The 17,991-nt window shown below is 36.2% G+C and overlaps 1 protein-coding gene across 2 annotated transcripts in view; it reads right to left on the reverse strand.

Moving 5' to 3' along the window:
• TRAM1 (translocation associated membrane protein 1) overlaps positions 1 to 17,991 on the reverse strand; it is a 42,705-nt gene continuing 24,714 nt past the window's right edge. For both annotated transcript variants that reach the window (XM_072604846.1, XM_072604847.1), the window contains exons 7-11: positions 10,148 to 10,218; positions 9,956 to 10,060; positions 9,374 to 9,517; positions 7,976 to 8,136; positions 1 to 1,661 (exon numbers count right to left, since the gene is read on the reverse strand). In XM_072604846.1, the coding sequence (XP_072460947.1) occupies positions 1,588 to 1,661; positions 7,976 to 8,136; positions 9,374 to 9,517; positions 9,956 to 10,060; positions 10,148 to 10,218 (555 nt within the window). In that variant the 3' untranslated portion in view covers positions 1 to 1,587. The remainder of the gene's footprint in view (positions 1,662 to 7,975; positions 8,137 to 9,373; positions 9,518 to 9,955; positions 10,061 to 10,147; positions 10,219 to 17,991) is intronic.

Raw genomic sequence — 17,991 nt, forward strand, 5'->3', positions numbered from 1 at the left:
TGAAAGTAAAAATGTCTTTATTTTGACTGGGTTTCTCAACGTATAGTTCAACCTGATGACAGTTTGTAACTGGAACAATCTAGTTCCCTTAAACTCCATAATGCTACAAAGGGAGACCCCCTTTTCCTAGAAATGGGTCAATAGCTGTGAAATACTGAAAGCATGACATTATTAGCAGCATGGCCACTTCAACTGCAGACCTCTTAACAGGGTGGTCAGGGAATGATAGCATTTTTTGTCTGCAAATTTTACACAAAAAGGCACAAACATTTAACTTTTTTTCTGATAAAAGAAACAGGAACAAGATATGAACACCAAAGGAAAACTATATGCATGGGAAAGACAAAGACAAATCAAGTTCAACTATAAGGATTTCAAAGGATGATTATAGAAAAGGGAACCAAATATTTTACTCAAATGCTTTTATAGCCTTTCTGTAAAGATACAAATATATATATATCTTTTTTTATCCAAAAATATGTTTTATACAGATAAATGTTTCTCAATTAATGATGGAACCAAAGCTATAGTTGTGACATAAAACATTGTCTTTCGTAAGACTGCTCATCCACCTGAACTTTCAATTCCTTTTTGAATTAGTGCACGGAATACATATTCTAGGTGTAAATATGACATTCTGTTCAAATATATTGATCAAGTAGACAGCGTTACTTTCCAAAATGGTTTGCACACCAAAGAAGCATTGTTCTAGGACACTGTACACACTGAACTTAAGACAAGCCCTACTAATTTCTGATAAACTTATTTATTAAAAGGGCTGCATAAATCTGATTTTGCTTTCTACAGTGTACACTTAATATTCTATTTTCCAGTCCGTAAGTGTTTCCAACATACTTTCAAAGACTTTGTTATGAGTATTTTCATATTTATACAAGAAATTTCAATTCAATGTAGGCAATATGCCTTTGAAATACTTCAACCATAAATAGTGTGTCTTTCTTTTTTCCAACTATCAGTTTGCAACACTGACAACAACTAACTAAAAAATAAAGCACACAATTATTTTGGTGGTTTGAAAAATCAGGTTTCCAGTTGTAATTCTACTAAAAATAATACTCCTAAATATCAGAGACTATTTAAAACATATTTAAAGTTTGACTTCCAATTTTATGCTGCTTTCATATTGATCTTGAAAGAGAACTGAAATAAAAATATGATTTTGTTGGAACTGGCTATTTGCCAAGATCATAAAAAAATAGCTGGGAATATTAAATTGAATTACTGATCTTTAATATGTGAAATTTAAATAACTAATTATTCCCAATTATTACAAAAAGTTTAAAAAAGACAAAAACAAACGAAAAACAAAAAGGTGTGATGGTCCCTTGATTATTCTGAAGATAGGTAGCTTAGTCTAAGCCAAAATGTTTCTCTCCCTCACAGAAATCACCCTACCCTCCCCAACTGCCCATAAAAAAAGATGCGTGAAATCATACAAGTATAGCAAGAATCAAAGAGCAGGAACTGTATTTTTAGGATCAGAATGATGTCTAGTGCTGAAGACCTTCTTATTGTAAAAAGCAGATTTCTTTGGGGACATTAGTCATTTAATTTGATAAAATTCAGTTATGAGGATTTCTCTTTCCTGTTACGGGGGGAGTCAGCTCCATTTGAAGTTACTGTTCCATTTACGCCATTTTCTGAAAATGGAAAATAACTATTATTACTCATTTGTAAAAATGTAATTAATGCAACTATTATGAAGAGTGTTAAGTTCAGTCAATATCTATTACTTCATTTGGTAGTTCAACAAAGACTCATTTATTTGACCAGCCAAAAAACTACTAAGAAAAAAAGGCTGCACTTTATTCAAAATAGATGTCAGCCAGTCCACACTTTTGCACTCAAAAGGAAAGAACCAGATCTCACAGAGCTTCTTTTCATTTTACAGAAATCTAAAGAGTCACTCCCCTACCTTGTCAGCAAGTCTGAAGACAGAGAAGGTTTTGGGTGTGTGAGAACAGACATACTGAACAGTGAGAAACGAAAAAAGAAACAAGAAACAGAAAAACTATAAAATGAAAGATGAAGGAACTTAAAATAAATAGCAGTTGGTGCCACTTGGTGCAAAGATTAAGAAAAATACAGTAGTCTATGTTTACATAGGTTTACCAAGCACTTCACTGCTTATATTATCTCCATTCTACAGATGAGGAAACTGACATGATTATAATGACTGCCAAAGAGGACACAGTTGCTAAATATTAAAGGTGGAATCTCAACCAAGACCTGCCAGATCCAACATTCCATCCACTGTCATGTTGCCTCACAAAGAGCCTAGCAGCGTCAAGAGGTACTGAAGGCATTCCTGAGTTACAACTTACTATGATAATAACAATTGCTCCTAACGATAACTTGGTGGTCACTGCAGAGAGGTACAGTGGCAAGAGTGGAATTGAGGGCTTCAAAGCTTGTCCTTGCCACTTGTGTTACCTTGGGCAAGCTTTGGACCCACTCTCTTCAGCTGTAAAACGAAGGGCTTGGGCTGAGCCTCAGCTCTAGATCTATGATTTCTTCTTCCAATACAATTCTGAACTTAACTCACCATCCATGGTGCCAGTCTAAGACTTGCCTACTGAAGATAAGGTTAATTAATATAGTCTAAGAAGTCAGGGGATAACATCATCACTTTTAGAAAACTTTCCAACAGAAATTGTCAAAATTTAGAAAAAAAAAAGTTAACAGTTGGAGGATAGACTCTTAGCCTAAATATCCATTTATCCAAAATGACTGATTTCTTCAGACCTCAAGGGAGTTTTAGTTCAATTTTGCATCACTTCTATTAAGTCTTTTTAAAAAAACTATTTGGCATCAATAAATTTAGACATAAGTTAACAGTTGAATAGCAACACCTACCACATCTTATGTACTGGTGCTTCCCAACTGGCTCCCTGGTACATAGCAACGTAATTAACTACTATCTGTCTTGTGTTGTGGCAAGCTGAGATTTCCCCATAGTTCTGGTTTCTCTCTGAACAGAGTGTCACCAGGGATAATCTTTCCCACGTATCCCAAACAGATGTATCTTTCTACCTTCCTCAGAAAGTAATTCATCTTAACACACACCCTACACTGGACTTCTACAGTAGCTGATTCATCAGTGTTGCTGCTTGGGTTCAATATATATGAGAACCTTTATCATGGTAAATTATATACTTGCCCCTGTTCCAGCATAAGAATCCTCTCCACATTCATTTTTAATCAGTGATCATGGGATCCATAGGTTACATACTATAAATTTTACTGGCTAAGTACAAGGTGCCTTCCCAACAAAGTTCCCACTGATCTTGAAGGGCTATGATTTCCTTCAAGTTGTATGTGTAAAAGGAATGGAAGAAACACTGTGCCAGACAACTGGGGAGAAGGAAGGAATGGTAGTGTGTATATGAGGTGTGAGAGACACAGGCTTGAAACTACTGTGGGGTGGGGAGAACTAGTACGTATGAACAACAAGGCAGCGACTTCAGAAACAGTAGCACAAAGTTGTACTTTGAAAGATCTCAATCAATGCAAAGGACAAATCTGTCCAGAAGACAGATGATGAATTATGCTTCCCACCTCTTGGATCAACTAGATGAGCTGAGAGAGAGATATGCATTTACAAAGAGCCTATACTTGGTTTACTTGCCTATACTTATTGGTTACCAAGGAGGGCTTCTATAGGGGCAGAGGAGTGGAGGGAACGAGAGTGATGATAAAAAAGAAAAGTAAATCAACGAAACATTAACCAAAATGCTGCAGTGTACACAAAGAGAGTCTCTTCTGTGTCCAGGTCAGGATGAGGACAGCCCAATATCCTGATTCATCATTCTGTTCATCCTTTCAACCCAGCAAAACACCTAAGTAGAACTTGCTGGGTATGGAGACTTCTGCACTCCTTCACTAGCCTTGAATATATCCCCCCAAAATTCCTATTCACAAAGGACGGAGAGCACCAGGATTCAGTGGACATAGTTTTGAAAACACTTTTATGACTTGCTTCAGTGATACATACATTAAAAAGAGAATGATGGAGAAGGACTGAGAAGTAATCCATTTATGTATATATGTATGTGTATACACACACACACACACACACACACAAACATATATCATATTCTATGTGAATCACTCTAATTTGAGTAATATGTCTCACTTAGGTCATCTCACCTTAATGTATATCTGTGAAAAGTCAGACAAAATTGGGCTGAAATTAACCACGGAGAAATTTTGTTAAGAAATCAGAAATGATTTCTTAATTGATAAGGGGATAAAATGCTAGGATAGATGAGGAAAGCTGTAAGACTTCTGTCTTACTCAATATACCAAACAAAACAAAAGAAAATAAAACCAAGCAGTTCTCTGAGAGAAGCAGCAGGCACTGTGCCACAACAAGATAAAGATCTTGGGATAGAAGATTTTAAGGCCCTAGATCTAAGATCCTATAACTATACAGTCTAAGAAATAAATCCTTTTATCCTTCAAAAAACACCTTGCAATGCTCCTATAGTTCTTGGAATGTTCAGCTCCCTAACACTTGGTCTCTATGCCAGTAATTACCATCTCAGGATATAAAAACTTCTCCTGTTTATCCTCCTTGAATTATCTGTGACTTGGAACCAATGAAATCTTACTAGTAGGCTAAAAATTATAATTAAATTAATTTGAAGCACCTACTATACACCAAATGTTATAGATAATATAAGTGAAGAAAATGAAGCTAAGTAAAGCTGTATTTTATACACCTGAAAGAAATCTGAAACATAGCAGCACTTAAAAAAGGATCTGCAAAAAGAACTGTTATCTATATTCACTTTTTTTTTCTCTATAAAAAGGTACTTCATTGAAAATTACTGCTCTGGAAGAAGTTGTGATATATGAATGTAATGGAATACTATTGTGCTATAGGAAATGATGAGCAGGTGGACTTCAGAACAATTTGGAAAGACTTACATGAACTGATGCTGAGTGAAGCGAGCAGAAGCAGGAGAACACTGTATACAGTAACAGCCACATTATATGATGACTAACTTTGACAGACTTATCTCTTCTAGCAATGCAAGGATCTGAGACGTCTCCAAAAGACTCATGATGGACAATGCTGTCCACATCCAGAAAAAGAACTCTGGAGTCTGAATGCAGATGGAGGCGTATTACTTGCTCTCTCTCTTTTTTCTTGTCTTTCTTCTTTCTCATGATTTTCCCCCTTGGGTCTAATTCTTATGTACAACATGACTAACATGAAAATAGGTTTAATATGAATGCGCATGTTGAGCCTATATCAATATTGGTACATGCCATCATGTGCTGGGGAGAGGGGAGAGATGGGAAGAAAATGTGGGACTCAAAATCTTATGGAAAAGAATGGCGAAAACTAAAAACAAATTAATTAAAAAAAAGAAAGAAAACTGCTGCTCTGGAATCAATACATTTTATAGATGAGGAAAGAGAGACTGAGTAACATAATTAGTGGTAATGCTTGAAGTAGAACGTAGGCCTCCTAACTAGTCCAATGCCTTTCCATTTTACTAAGACCTCAAGATCATGTAATATCTTTCCTGGAAAGAGTTATGAGACTTCAGCTTTAAATTTGGATTTTGCTTTACAATTTACAAAATGTCTTCATATTATCATTTCAACTGAATTGTCACAAAAAATCCCATGAGACAGGGTAGGTTTAGAGTTCCAGTTGGACAGGGCAAAAAGCTGGGGCTCACAGAGTCTGTAACTTACTAGAGGTCACAGAGCTAATAAGTGCAGATCCAGGACTCAAACCCAGACCCTAAATCTATCTTACATTGCTTAGACTCTCAAGGTTAAGTGTCAGTAAACAAAAAAAAAGAGGCTGAAAGCTTTCAGTACTGAAACCAGAATTTGCCTCTAACAGCTAGATCAAAGATCAGTCCAACAAAACCTGCTTTTCCCTCTGGATTCTCAAGAACAATTCATATTTGTAGCTTTCTTCACAACAATAAGGTGAAGTCAATGCATATATGTTATTGTACCTACTTTTAAAAGAGGAAATTGAGATTCAGAGATTAAGTAAATTGCCCAAGTTTATACAAACATTAAATGACAGGGTCTGGATTTGACTTCAAGTCTCTCAACTACAAGTTAGGGACTCTTGGAAAAATTATTGTTTCACTAAAACTTAATACTGGTAGGTTGTTTTATTTCTAATTTTTCCTTAAAGCACCTATCCTGAGGGGCAGCTGAATGGCACAGTGGATAGAGCCCTGGAGTCAGGAGGATGTGAGTTCAAATCCAGTCTCAGACACTTACTAGCTATGTGACCCTGGGCAGGTCACTTAATGCTGATTGCCTCCTCTCACTCCTTCAAAACATAAAAAGAGCCCATCCTATCATTGCTTGGCCTGTCCCTATCAAATTGAACTTCTATTTCTATCAAGTTTCACTCTTTCAAATAACTGCAAACTGAAAGAAAAATTCAGTGTCATGAAAACCTTGACAGCTCTAATGCTGAAAATATTAGACCCTAACTTTGTTCAGCAACTAGACTTTTGCTTTATTATGAACTTAAGAAATACCAACACTTAATATACAAACAAGAAGAGAAAAAGGACAGCAAATGAAGGATGAACTTCTGTTAGTTTTCTAAAAGGTGAATATTAAATATGTATTAGTAACAAAATTGCCCTCATCTGTCCCTTCCTGAAATTCCCTCTGCTTTCATCTATGTTTTTAATGTTTTGTTGATGTTCTTCTTTCCGTTTTTTTCTTTCTGCATCACTACTTACCATCTCCACCTCCTCAGTGATGGATAAGAATAGTCAAGCAAAACAATTCAATACATTGGATACAAACCTGAATTATGTTTATTAATAAACGTGGGGTAAATACATTTCAAAAATCTATAGGAGCTGTTCTGAAAATGCAAATATGAATCGTATCAATGATGGTGATGAGGGAATAAGGAACTATGAAGGTTAGGCAGACCTAGGGTTGGATACTGGCATGGCAAAGATGAGTTAACAAGGTAAAGTGGGCAAGTGAGGAATGATAAAAATGCTAAGAAGCAGAGATGGATGGAAAGGGCAGAGTGCAAATATAGTGGGTCAAAACGTCAGCAAGCTGGGATTGGGAGTTAGAGCTCATTAATCTATCCCAGGATATCCAAAAGGAGGAGATGCCAGAATGCATTAAAGGAGAAGAGGGTTGAAGGGATAGTGGGAGGAAACTTCCTAGGACCAATGTTAGGGGTACATCTATCAGTCAAGAGGTACAGGACATGACTTCAATGTCAGGATAGTTGTGAAAAGCAGCCAGAGGCACAGACTAAGAGAACAAAGGAAACAGTAAAAATACTTCAAGGCCACCAAAACCTCCTCCTAATAACAAGCAAGTAGTACAAATGATATTATCCCCATTTGACCATGATCATATGTATGAAAAGAACAACAGAAGAAACAAAACAGAAAAGAATCTTACTCTTCCAAAGACCACAAAAGGGAACTAGAAAGATGAAAACTATAGAAAATGGATCACATGGGTCTTGTAGCAAATCTTTGTAGTAGTTTCATATTTAAACCATCAGTAACCTTAACAGCAGGGAGATACATTTAAGCTTAAATTCACTGAAGTTAATGGGATTTTGTACACCCTGGTAAAATATTAACTGAACACCAAGAACATATGCATTGGGTTGACTTCAGTGTATGAAAATTTGGGACCAAGACACCAAACAAAGTCACTGAGAAGAAAGAGTAAATGTTAGGGCTTAGGGAAAGCTTTGGATGAGAGAAATTCCTCTCTCCTGCTCTCTTCCCCCATGGTGGCAGAAAAATCAAAAACAAAGTTTAGTCTGAGTAGAGGGGCTGCCTTGAGGTGTGCTGCCATATCACACTTAATGCACCCTAGATTTTATGAAGTTCTTTTAAAACAAGATAAACACAACTACTGTTTCACATTCCCTCTTGCTTCAAGGAGTGTTTTACTCATAGTGAGAAATACTAACCTTTTTCTTTTCTAGAAGACCTGCCTTTAGTTACCGTAGATTTCTTCTTCACAATCTGAGGTTGAGAGGAAGAATGTTCCCTCCACCTTCGAAGCTGGAAATTAATGAACTTCCACATCATAAATGCCTGAGTGATGCAAATTGATGCAAGAACAGCAATTCTGTGAATAGATTTTGAAATAAATAGAAAATGTTAGAGTACATCAGGACAAAAAAAATTAAGGGGGAAGTTGCCTTTGTGCTTCAAAAAGAGGCTGAATTACATTATGCTATCATATGCCTGGACAAAAATGTCTATTTCTCCACAATTTGTTTTAAATTTCTTGTGAGCTGATGTTTTACATCCTAGTTAAAGGGGTTTTTCCTCATTTCCTTCTTTCTCAAATGAAGAGATTATTGATATTTCTGGTGTGGTTGTAGAAAAACCACACTTCTTAAAATGTGTTCTTCAGTTTGGTCTGACTGCTTAGCCCCAAGAGATCACTACTGTCATAGGTAATGCAGAGAAAAAGAAATTTCCACTGCCAGCAAATTAAAATCTTAATTACTATATGTATTGGCTAGCATGAAAAGCAAATAAATGAATGAATAAATGAAGCCTAAACAGGGATTTCTTTGACAATATCTTTTCAATGTTTACATTCAGTCAGTAAATAAGCATTCACTAAGTGCCAGGAATTTAGTGCTGGGGATACAAAGGAAGGCAACAGGCAGTCCCGGTTCTTAGGGAATTCACAGTCAAATGGAGAGGGACAAAAAGTAAACAAATCTGTATAAAACAAGCTATCAATGACAAGATAAATAGAAAATGATTAAAGAAGGGGAGGCACTAGGATTAAGATAGGTTGTGAAAGGCTTCCTGTAACAGATGGGATTTTAGTTAGGATTTGAAAGAAACAAGGAGGCAGAGTGGAAAAGGGAAAGCATGTAAGGCAAGTAGGCAGCTAGAGAAAGTGCCTGGAGCTGAGAGATGAGAGAGATTGTTTGTGGGAATAGCCAGGAGGCAAGTGTCACTGAATCTAGAAGTATAGGGCAGGGAATAAAGTATAAGAAAACAAGAAAGGTAGGAGGGAATTAAGTTATGTAGGGGCTTTAAATGCCAAACATTGCGATTATATTTTTTAAAACCCCCACCAAACTGTGGTGACGTAAAATACTACAAAAAAATGTCAACTGATGATTTATTCCCTGGGGTTAAATATATGGTCCACTTCACTTTGACAGAGGATTTATGAAACTGTCAGAGATATGAATTTAATATCAATCAATATTCCTCTCCCTTGTTGTGGATTAAGTCCCCAAATTTACTTGTTTCTCTATGGTATGAATCTTTCCAACAAAACCATGTAAAACACACCCCAAACAAAAATGACTTTGCTAAAAATAAATCTACTGCACCTGACAGGCAACACATTGAAGTTTCCAGTACTGAAATCCAGTTTCTGATTTTCTGCTCTTGCTAGGCCAAAGCCAACAGTTAATACAGAGAGAATCAAAGTCAGAAGTCTTCCCAAAACAAACAGTACTGCCCACAAAGAAAATCTGTAAGACAAATTCATGAATAACAATAAATGAGACAAGAAAAAATCATAATAAAATCTAAATTACAAGTCCTGAAATGAACTTAAAAATTCTGTTTTCAGGTCTACTTACTGTTTTAACTCCTGTCCTATCCAAAAGCATTTTAGTTTAATCATTTTATAAGGATGTCCTACTGTCTTTGTCACTTACTGTTGAATATTTATGCTTCTTCTACAAAGGTAAGCAAGTCTAAATTTAAATTTATAAGTGTGATCTTAATGAAGGGATATAAAATATTTTCAAATTAATGGTTTATTCTCCTGGACATTTACCACCTACTTTGTAAATCAAGTATTTTCACTTTATTTTAAGCTTTGGATGACAACTGTACATAACTGAACAACTTGGGTATGGATTTAAAATATTTGTGCTATTTTGGAGATATGACAAATAACTTACCCTTTCTGATATTTTTCATCACTAAAATAAAACAGTCTGGAAATATGGAACAGAAACTCAACAAAGTAATGAAGCACCAAAAGAACAAGTCCCAGATGGTGTAAGCTGTTAAAACAGAAACAAAGACAGAACAATTATTTAGTTTAGTAACTGCATGAATACAGGGGATAAAAGAGATTCCCCCCAACTTACTTCAAAAGATAAGCTCCACCAATATGAAAGAGGTAAAGACCAATGTAGACAAGCTGTCGTGGAATATCTTCCTGGTAAGACAGAATAAGGAATCAGAGATTAGCTAAAGCACACTGACATTTAGAAGGGCAATGTAACATGATGACAAGAAACATTTTCTAAACTAGAAATATGCTCTTCAGTAGGACTGACTGTCTGTTATTAGCTCCAGGAGAGCACTACTAGCATAGGGAAAACGTGCCATTTGAAAAGCCACGTTAAAAACATAAAACTTTCTTGTTCTTGAAATCAGGACTGTTCTGGAGCATTTGGGACACGTGTTCTCCAAAGGCAGAGGAAAGAGCCTAAGAGCACAAAGTCACCGAAGTCTAGGCTACCCATACTATTTATTAGCTATGGCTAGTACTTTTAGGCCTCAGTTGCCCTATTCATAGGGAAAGTAATATCTTGCTTGCTTGATGGCAAAAGGATTAACTACATCACATATTCACTTGAAGTTTATCCCATCTCTAAGATTCACAAGCCTTTGGTAAGATGTCATGTGCTCAGATTCTACAGAAGTCAGCCAAAGATGAATGGAAAACTCTTTAAGAATGAAATTCAGAAGACGGAAACAGAAAAAATTCTACTGAGGAGGAAAAATGGCAGTTGTCTGAAGAGACTGATGTGGATGCCCAGGGAATTCACCAACCTGCCTGAATTTTAAAAAGGTATAAAAAGACAACTGAAGCAAACACAAGTAAGTAAGAAAAGATGAACACATGTGTGGCATAGTACTGCACAGGGAATGCCAAAGCTCAGAATGAATTGATGCTAGTGAGTAAATCTAAGAAATTTTTAAAAAAAGTTTATTTGCCTTTTTATTTTTTAAGCTATGGAAAAGAGATGAAAGACTGCTTCTCCCACTGGATGGGTTAATCTATTTACATTCAATCTGTTAACAAATGGAAGGCAGAGCTACTAAATTTCTATTTTGATTCTGATTTCTTGGCCAAAGAGAAGGATATTTGTACTGGATGAAATGAACAAAATGAATGAGTGAGCATCTACTTGCCTTAATGAATTCAAGTTATCTATCACAGATGATTAACATCCTGATCAACTGAAAAAAGTGGTAGATGTCACTGGTGAGACAATGTAAATGATATCTGAAAGCTCATGGACGTGAGTGAGAGATGTCCCAGAACTGGAGCAGGAAAAGTGACATCTCACTTTTCAAAAACAGAAAAGCACATGCTATTTCCAAAATGGTCAATAATTTGACTACAGTTCCTAGAAAAAAATTCTAGAACATATTACCAAAGACCACTTATTGATCATCAAAAAGAAAATTATAATAACAAGGAACCAGCATGACTTTATTAAAAACAGGCCATGAAAAGACCACCCTCCAACAAAAGAGAACAGAGAACTTGCTTCTCTGGATTGTCTATGGGTTCATATGCAATTCATTTCCCTGAATTTTATTCTGTAAATTAAGTTTGTTCTATGCTAAAAAAACAAAACAAAACAAAACAGGTCATGCCAGGATAAACTAATTTCCTTTTATGATGGGGTTATTAAATTTGTAGATCAGTGGAATGATATAAATCTAGTTCAAATAGATTTAGCGCATTTAGGTTTAGAATCGAGGATTTGAACTAGATAAAGCATTTGACAAAAAAACTCTTATTTTCTTCTTTAAGCAAAGATGGAGAGATGAATGTTAGAATTTGATGGATTAGGAACTGCTTAAAAGGCCAGAATCAAAGAATCTTCATTAATGATTTGATGTTAAAACTTACCTATAGAGGTCTATAGAACAGTACAGGTAATTTTCTCACTGGGAATTCTCTATACCAATGAAATCACAGATTAGGACCAAATGGGGGGAAAGATTGGGGAGATGTGACAGCTATTGTTTTCAAGTATTTAAGAGGATATAATGTAGAGGAATTGAATTTTTTTTTCTGGTTGGCCCCAAAAGATAAAACTAGAAACAATAATAGATGGAAGCTGAAAAGAGACAAAATTAAGCTCAAAGAAAAACTTCCTAATAATGAGAGCTATCTAAAATAGAATACGTCAGTTGCCTTGGTAGCTAAGAACTCCTCCTGAATGTGGGTCTTCAAGCAAAGTGTGAATGACCCTTGTCAGGTAGATCTGTAGAAGGAATTCTTTGACATGGTCAGACTGAAAATTCCGTGAGGTTCCTTCCAACACTGAAATTCTAGGGTTCTGGCTCTATTGTTCAACAAATCCTGACATATTTGATGGTATGGTATATATATATATGATGCTTAAACTGCCACTCTCTGGGATAGACGACCACCATTAAAGAGTTCTCAAATTCTTCATAAAACCTTGTTTTGTAATGGCTAATTGTCTTACGTGTAAGTCTTTATCCCCAACTACAACATAAGGTGTTAAAGGGTAAGACTTTTGTGTTACTTCCCTTGTGTTCCCATAGTTCTCAGCAAGCTACTGGGTAAAGGATGACAGATGCTCAAATATTTTTTGTTGATTATTGGATTAAAATGACTTCATACTTTTCTATAAATTTATTTCTGAGTTTGCATTAGAAAGCTAACAATATGTATGTGCATTCATATGGTCATCTGAAATAATTAAGTGGTAGTCTACAATTAAAGTGGACTGGGAGTTAAAAAACCTGTGCTTAGTATTGCCCTTCCTACTAACTATTGTGAATTCAATAAAGCTTATCTGGGTCTCATCTGAAAAACAAGAAAGTTGGCCTAGATTCAATTTAATTCACTCAATATTTACTGAGCATCTACTCTGTAAAAATTCCATACTACCAGTGCTTTGTGTTAGGTGTTGGGATGTATGTGTGGTACTATCAAAGATGGAAATAAGACAAACACATAAATGTAACAAAATTGTGAAAATACACAAATGATAAAAACAAGGTGTTAGGACAATGGACAAGAACAAAAAGTCACTTTCGGCTGAGGGGTAGGGAAGGATATGTGGAGGAGTTAGCGTCTTAAGGAGGCTACAACTTAAAGGGTGAATAGGATTTCAAGTAGTACAAGGGAAACTATTCCAGGTTCAGAAAATTAATAGCATGGGCAAGACTCCAGAATATTAAACATCTGATTTATTGACAAATACTAATTAGATGATCTCTGACATCTCTTTCAATTCTACTAATCACGTGAGACACATTATATTGGAACCTCACTATAATGTGCTGTACACAAGTCTTTTTTTCCTGCCTTTCATCAAGAATATACTTATCCAGCTACCTGGAGGGATAGCACAAAGGTGTGCTACGTGGTATGTTTTTCTCTCAGAAGAGTCCACAAACAGAGCAACATTTGCAGAGGTTCTTTGAATGAAATAAAGATGTTCAAAGACTCAACTTTTTCTAGTTAGCTAAAGATACCAAAACACCGAGTCTTACCCCCAGCAGCTTCTCTTCTCTTTTCCACTGTAAAGTCCCAATATTATACAGTTACAGTTCGATTAACTGTTGGGGTGCATGAACACAAAGGCACTAATTCTAATGCCTATACTATAGCATGTCTGTCTGTTTTATCTAATATGTTACTTTGAAGATTGCTATCCCAAAGGCAAGTTAAAATAAACTAAAGAAATCCTCAGTATTTCTAATGGGAGTATTTTCATTTTTTTCAACAAGTTTCTAGGGGATGAAAAAGTATAACCTTTAGATTCCATTCCAAAGAAGAAAACTCTAATAACTTAAAACAAAAACAGAAGAAAGTGCTTAATAAGCAGAGAACATTGCCTGAGACATTTAAATCATCCCTCTGAAATTTTTTTGCTTATTTAGCACACACATGTCACTCCGCATTCTGTTTCTAAAAATGACAGAAATCTATTTTCAATTCTAAGAAATTCAAAATTATGTTGGTTTTCAAAGCAGATCCATTTCCCCTGTTTTCTGATTTCAAATTCCAACCCAAGAGAAGAAAAAACCAAACCTGCTAACAGAAAATCAATTTGCTCTTTGCTATGGTTAGCTACCCATGTCAAGTTCCAGTTCAGTAGTTCAGCTCCTATCTACTAATGTCAATTGCAGGGGAGAGTGAATGGACAATGCTAACCTATACCATCATAAACCTCTGCACCGTAACCACCTGGTGGATAATTTTTTCAGCGTTTCTCCCTATAGCTATAAATTTAACATACAGAAGCTCTAGATTAATATAGAAGTAACTTAGAATTGGCTATTTTTGGTTTTCTATCAAATTTTTTTATATCCTAACAATTATCTTCAAAAATTTTTGGAATATTACATATTTTGTGAATTTTGGGTTTCTTTTCTGACAATTTTAGTGGAAGAATATTTGCAATGCAAATAATTTTTAGGCTTACTTTTCCAATGTCTCAAACAATTATCCCAAGCATTATACAAGTAAAATGTGTAATATTCATTCTGGTACTCTTCATCTCGTTTGCAAAAACTCTTAGGTTATCACAGCACACTAACCAGTTTTTACAAGGGTAGTTTCATTAAGAAATAGGGTCGTATAGTAGATAGAATTCAGCACACAGAGTGAGAAAGGTCTAGGCTCAAATCCTGCCTTTAATACTAGCTGTATGACTGGGAGAGTCCCTTAAACTCTCAGTGCCTTAGAGAATTTCCTAACACTTACTTAATAAGTTTTGAGATTTGGAAGACATTCCCAAATACTCAACTTCAACAGGTTAGTTATTTTCTATTGTTTAGGTATCTTTTACTAATGCGTTATATGTAATGATACACTTAAAGTGAAAAAAACATTTCATGTAAGTGGCAATAAATCTAAGCCTACCCCTTGATTAGAATTTTGAAAAATTCATTACAAAGTAGGTCTCTGAAATTCTGTATTTTCCCCTTTGAAGAAAATGACACATTATCTGTCATCAACACACCTTTTGAACTGTTGCCAGCAGCTTTCTTTCTTCAGTGTGCCAGTGGGAGCTTTTCAGAGCAATCACTGTTCTAGTCCCCCTCTTTACCAATTCTTTCCAGACAGTGTTCTTCCCAAAATAACTTTTATAGAGTAAATTTTAAGTAACTGTTTAACACATATGCAGCTGCTACTTGCAAATTATGCTAATTACTTCAAACAGCTACTTTCAACTGTCATATATGTGTTAAAAATAGTTTGTTACCTCTGAGTTATGCAAATGATTCTACAAAAATTAGATGGCACAAAAAAAAAAAAATTAGATGGCAGCTCTGGATGAATTCCACCTGGAATTGGTGAACATGAGGGTGTGGGACAAAAATCAACGACTACTTTGAATTGTCTTCCATCCCACCAAGTGAAGAAACTTGGCGGATATATTAATGCAGGTATATAAAGGATACAGTTAAATTAGTGATCAGCTTGGATATATGTTAGTCTGTAGACATGCATGTATTTAAAACCATATGAATAGATAGATGTGTGTAAAAAATTAGGTGTAAATACCTACAAGTGAGTAAAAAAGCAAGACTGAGACTCTCAAACATTATGTAGAATAGGGTAAACTTTGTAGGACCATGTACCAAATGTATGCTTGAATTTCTGCCACATCCAGGTGTGTTATCTATGTTCTCAGTGTAGCCTGATCTCCCTTGTAGGAAAGGTGAAAAGACTTAAGGAATATCTCTCCATCCTCCAAGTTACCAGAGACACTGAAGTGCACAATGCCCTTGCTGCCTCCCTAAACCAAAAACCTGAAGTGCGCTGCAAGAAGGAAAAAAAGGGATCATCACCGGCATAGGAAACTTGACCTTTATGTTAGGAGATGAGGGATTAGAAAAATGGCACAAAGAGGAGGAAGGGAAAGAACAGAACAACTATATACACAATTTGAGATTTTTCCTAAGCAGAAGGAAATCAGTGCTTTATTATGGAAGCAGTTTCTTGTCTGCCAAGAAATGATAAAGTGGTGCCACAGAAGCTATCAGGTGAGAAATCATCTAGCTGAAGCTATTCAATGACCTGATAACAACAATGAAGATGTTTGTTTTATTTCTGGCATGTGGATGCAAGACGTAACAGAGAACCTTTTAAGACCTGTCAAAGTGGAGAACTATTGGTGATTCACTTGGCTACAAATCATATTACCAGAAGAAATCTAGAAAGTATTGCCCAGGAGGATGATGTGCCCTAGATTTTAAGAGAGCAGACTTCAAAAGAAGAGGGAAAATAGGTAGGAATTCATAGATTAAAATTCTACAGAAAGTCAGCTTGAACGAAATAGGAATTGGGTAGCTGGTGGCACAGTGGATAAAATGCTGGACCTTGAGTCAGGAAGAGGGAATTCAAACCTGCCTTAGAGACTTACTGTGTAACACTGGACAAGTCATTTCACTTTTGTCTGACTCAGTTTCCTCAAATGTAAAAAAAAGGATAATAGCAGTACCTACCTTTGCAGGGTCCTTGTAAGGGTGAAATCAAGTAATATTAAACACAATGCTTGGCACATAGTAGGTGCTATATGCAAGTTTATTCCCTCTCTCCCCCCTATAATGAATCAGCTATTTGCATAAACAATCAAATGGGGATGGGGGAGGGAATCATGTACATATATGTATATCATAAGTACATGTAAATAAAAAAACTTTTTGATTGGAAGGGATTGGAAGAGGACACAGGAAAGGCTTCATATTGGAGGTAACAGAAGTTGAATTTTCAAGTGAACCAGGTATTCTAAGAAGTAGAGACCACAAAGCAGTATTTTGAAGTACTCTGCAGGCATTGGGGAGAATCTATGCAAAGACACTGAGTTGGGAAATGGAATGTTGCGAATAAATAATAGCACATAGGATACTTTAGCTTGTAGTGGAGTGTATGAAGGGGAATAATTAGGAAAAAGCCTAGAAAAATATTTGGAAATAATATATAAAGGGATGCCGAACAGAAGAGACTATATCCTAGAAGCAATAAGGACTACGGGAAATCTGAGCAGTGGAGTGACACCTTTAGGATATTTTGCCAACTGTGTGGAAGATGGGATAGAGAGGGGGAGACTGGATGCAGGGAGATCAACTAGTAGGTTATTGCAATAGAGAGGGATGGAAAGACTAAGGCTAGATACACTGTTCTGGGAGCTATCAGCACAGACATAATTAAACTCCTGGGAAGTGATGAGATCACTAAGGGGGTAGCTGTAGGGAGAAAGAAGGCATAGCACAGTGCCTTGAAGTATGCCTATATTTAGGGGAAAGGATGATGACAGAGCAAAGAAGACCAAGAAGGAAGAGGAGAACAAAAAGACAAGTGTCACAAAAATCAAGAAAAGAAAGAGTGTCTTGGAAGGAAAGGGGATCAACTAGCATCACATGCTCCAGACAGGTTAAGGAGGAAAAAGAACAAGAAAAGGCCACTGGCCTAGATGTTTTTTTAAAGAGTGGTGTTAACTTTGTAGAAAGCAGTTTCCACTGAGTAAGAACTTTTAAAACACATGGAAGCATGGATAAGTAACAGGGTATGTACAAAGACATTGCACTGTCATATTAAAACAGTGCTAAATGTTAGAATGAGTTGAGGCTGGTAAGGCGAGGTACGGATAACAATAAGTATTTTGTTCTGAGAAAGCTATACTGGTGACAGGTGAAGAAAGGCTGTTTGTTGCTTGGGGTGTGTGTGTGTGGTTGTGTGTGTGTGTGTGTGTGTGTGTGTGTGCGTGGTAACTACAAGAGAGAGAGTGCAAAGCTGATCAGTTCTTACTTTGATATCCCACATAAGTCATCATCATGTGTTCATCCTTCATTGCTGAAGAAGACCATGGCATCAGAGAAATGATGCTATGACTTGCACTTGACTTTGTTTTGAGTGAGGGAGGGCTGTGCAGATCACCAGCCTCACTTCTCCTCTAGAGCTATCTGAATCCAGTGACCA

Source organism: Notamacropus eugenii, chromosome 4 (assembly GCF_028372415.1).
Source record: "Notamacropus eugenii isolate mMacEug1 chromosome 4, mMacEug1.pri_v2, whole genome shotgun sequence".
Taxonomy (NCBI): Eukaryota; Metazoa; Chordata; class Mammalia; order Diprotodontia; family Macropodidae; genus Notamacropus; species Notamacropus eugenii.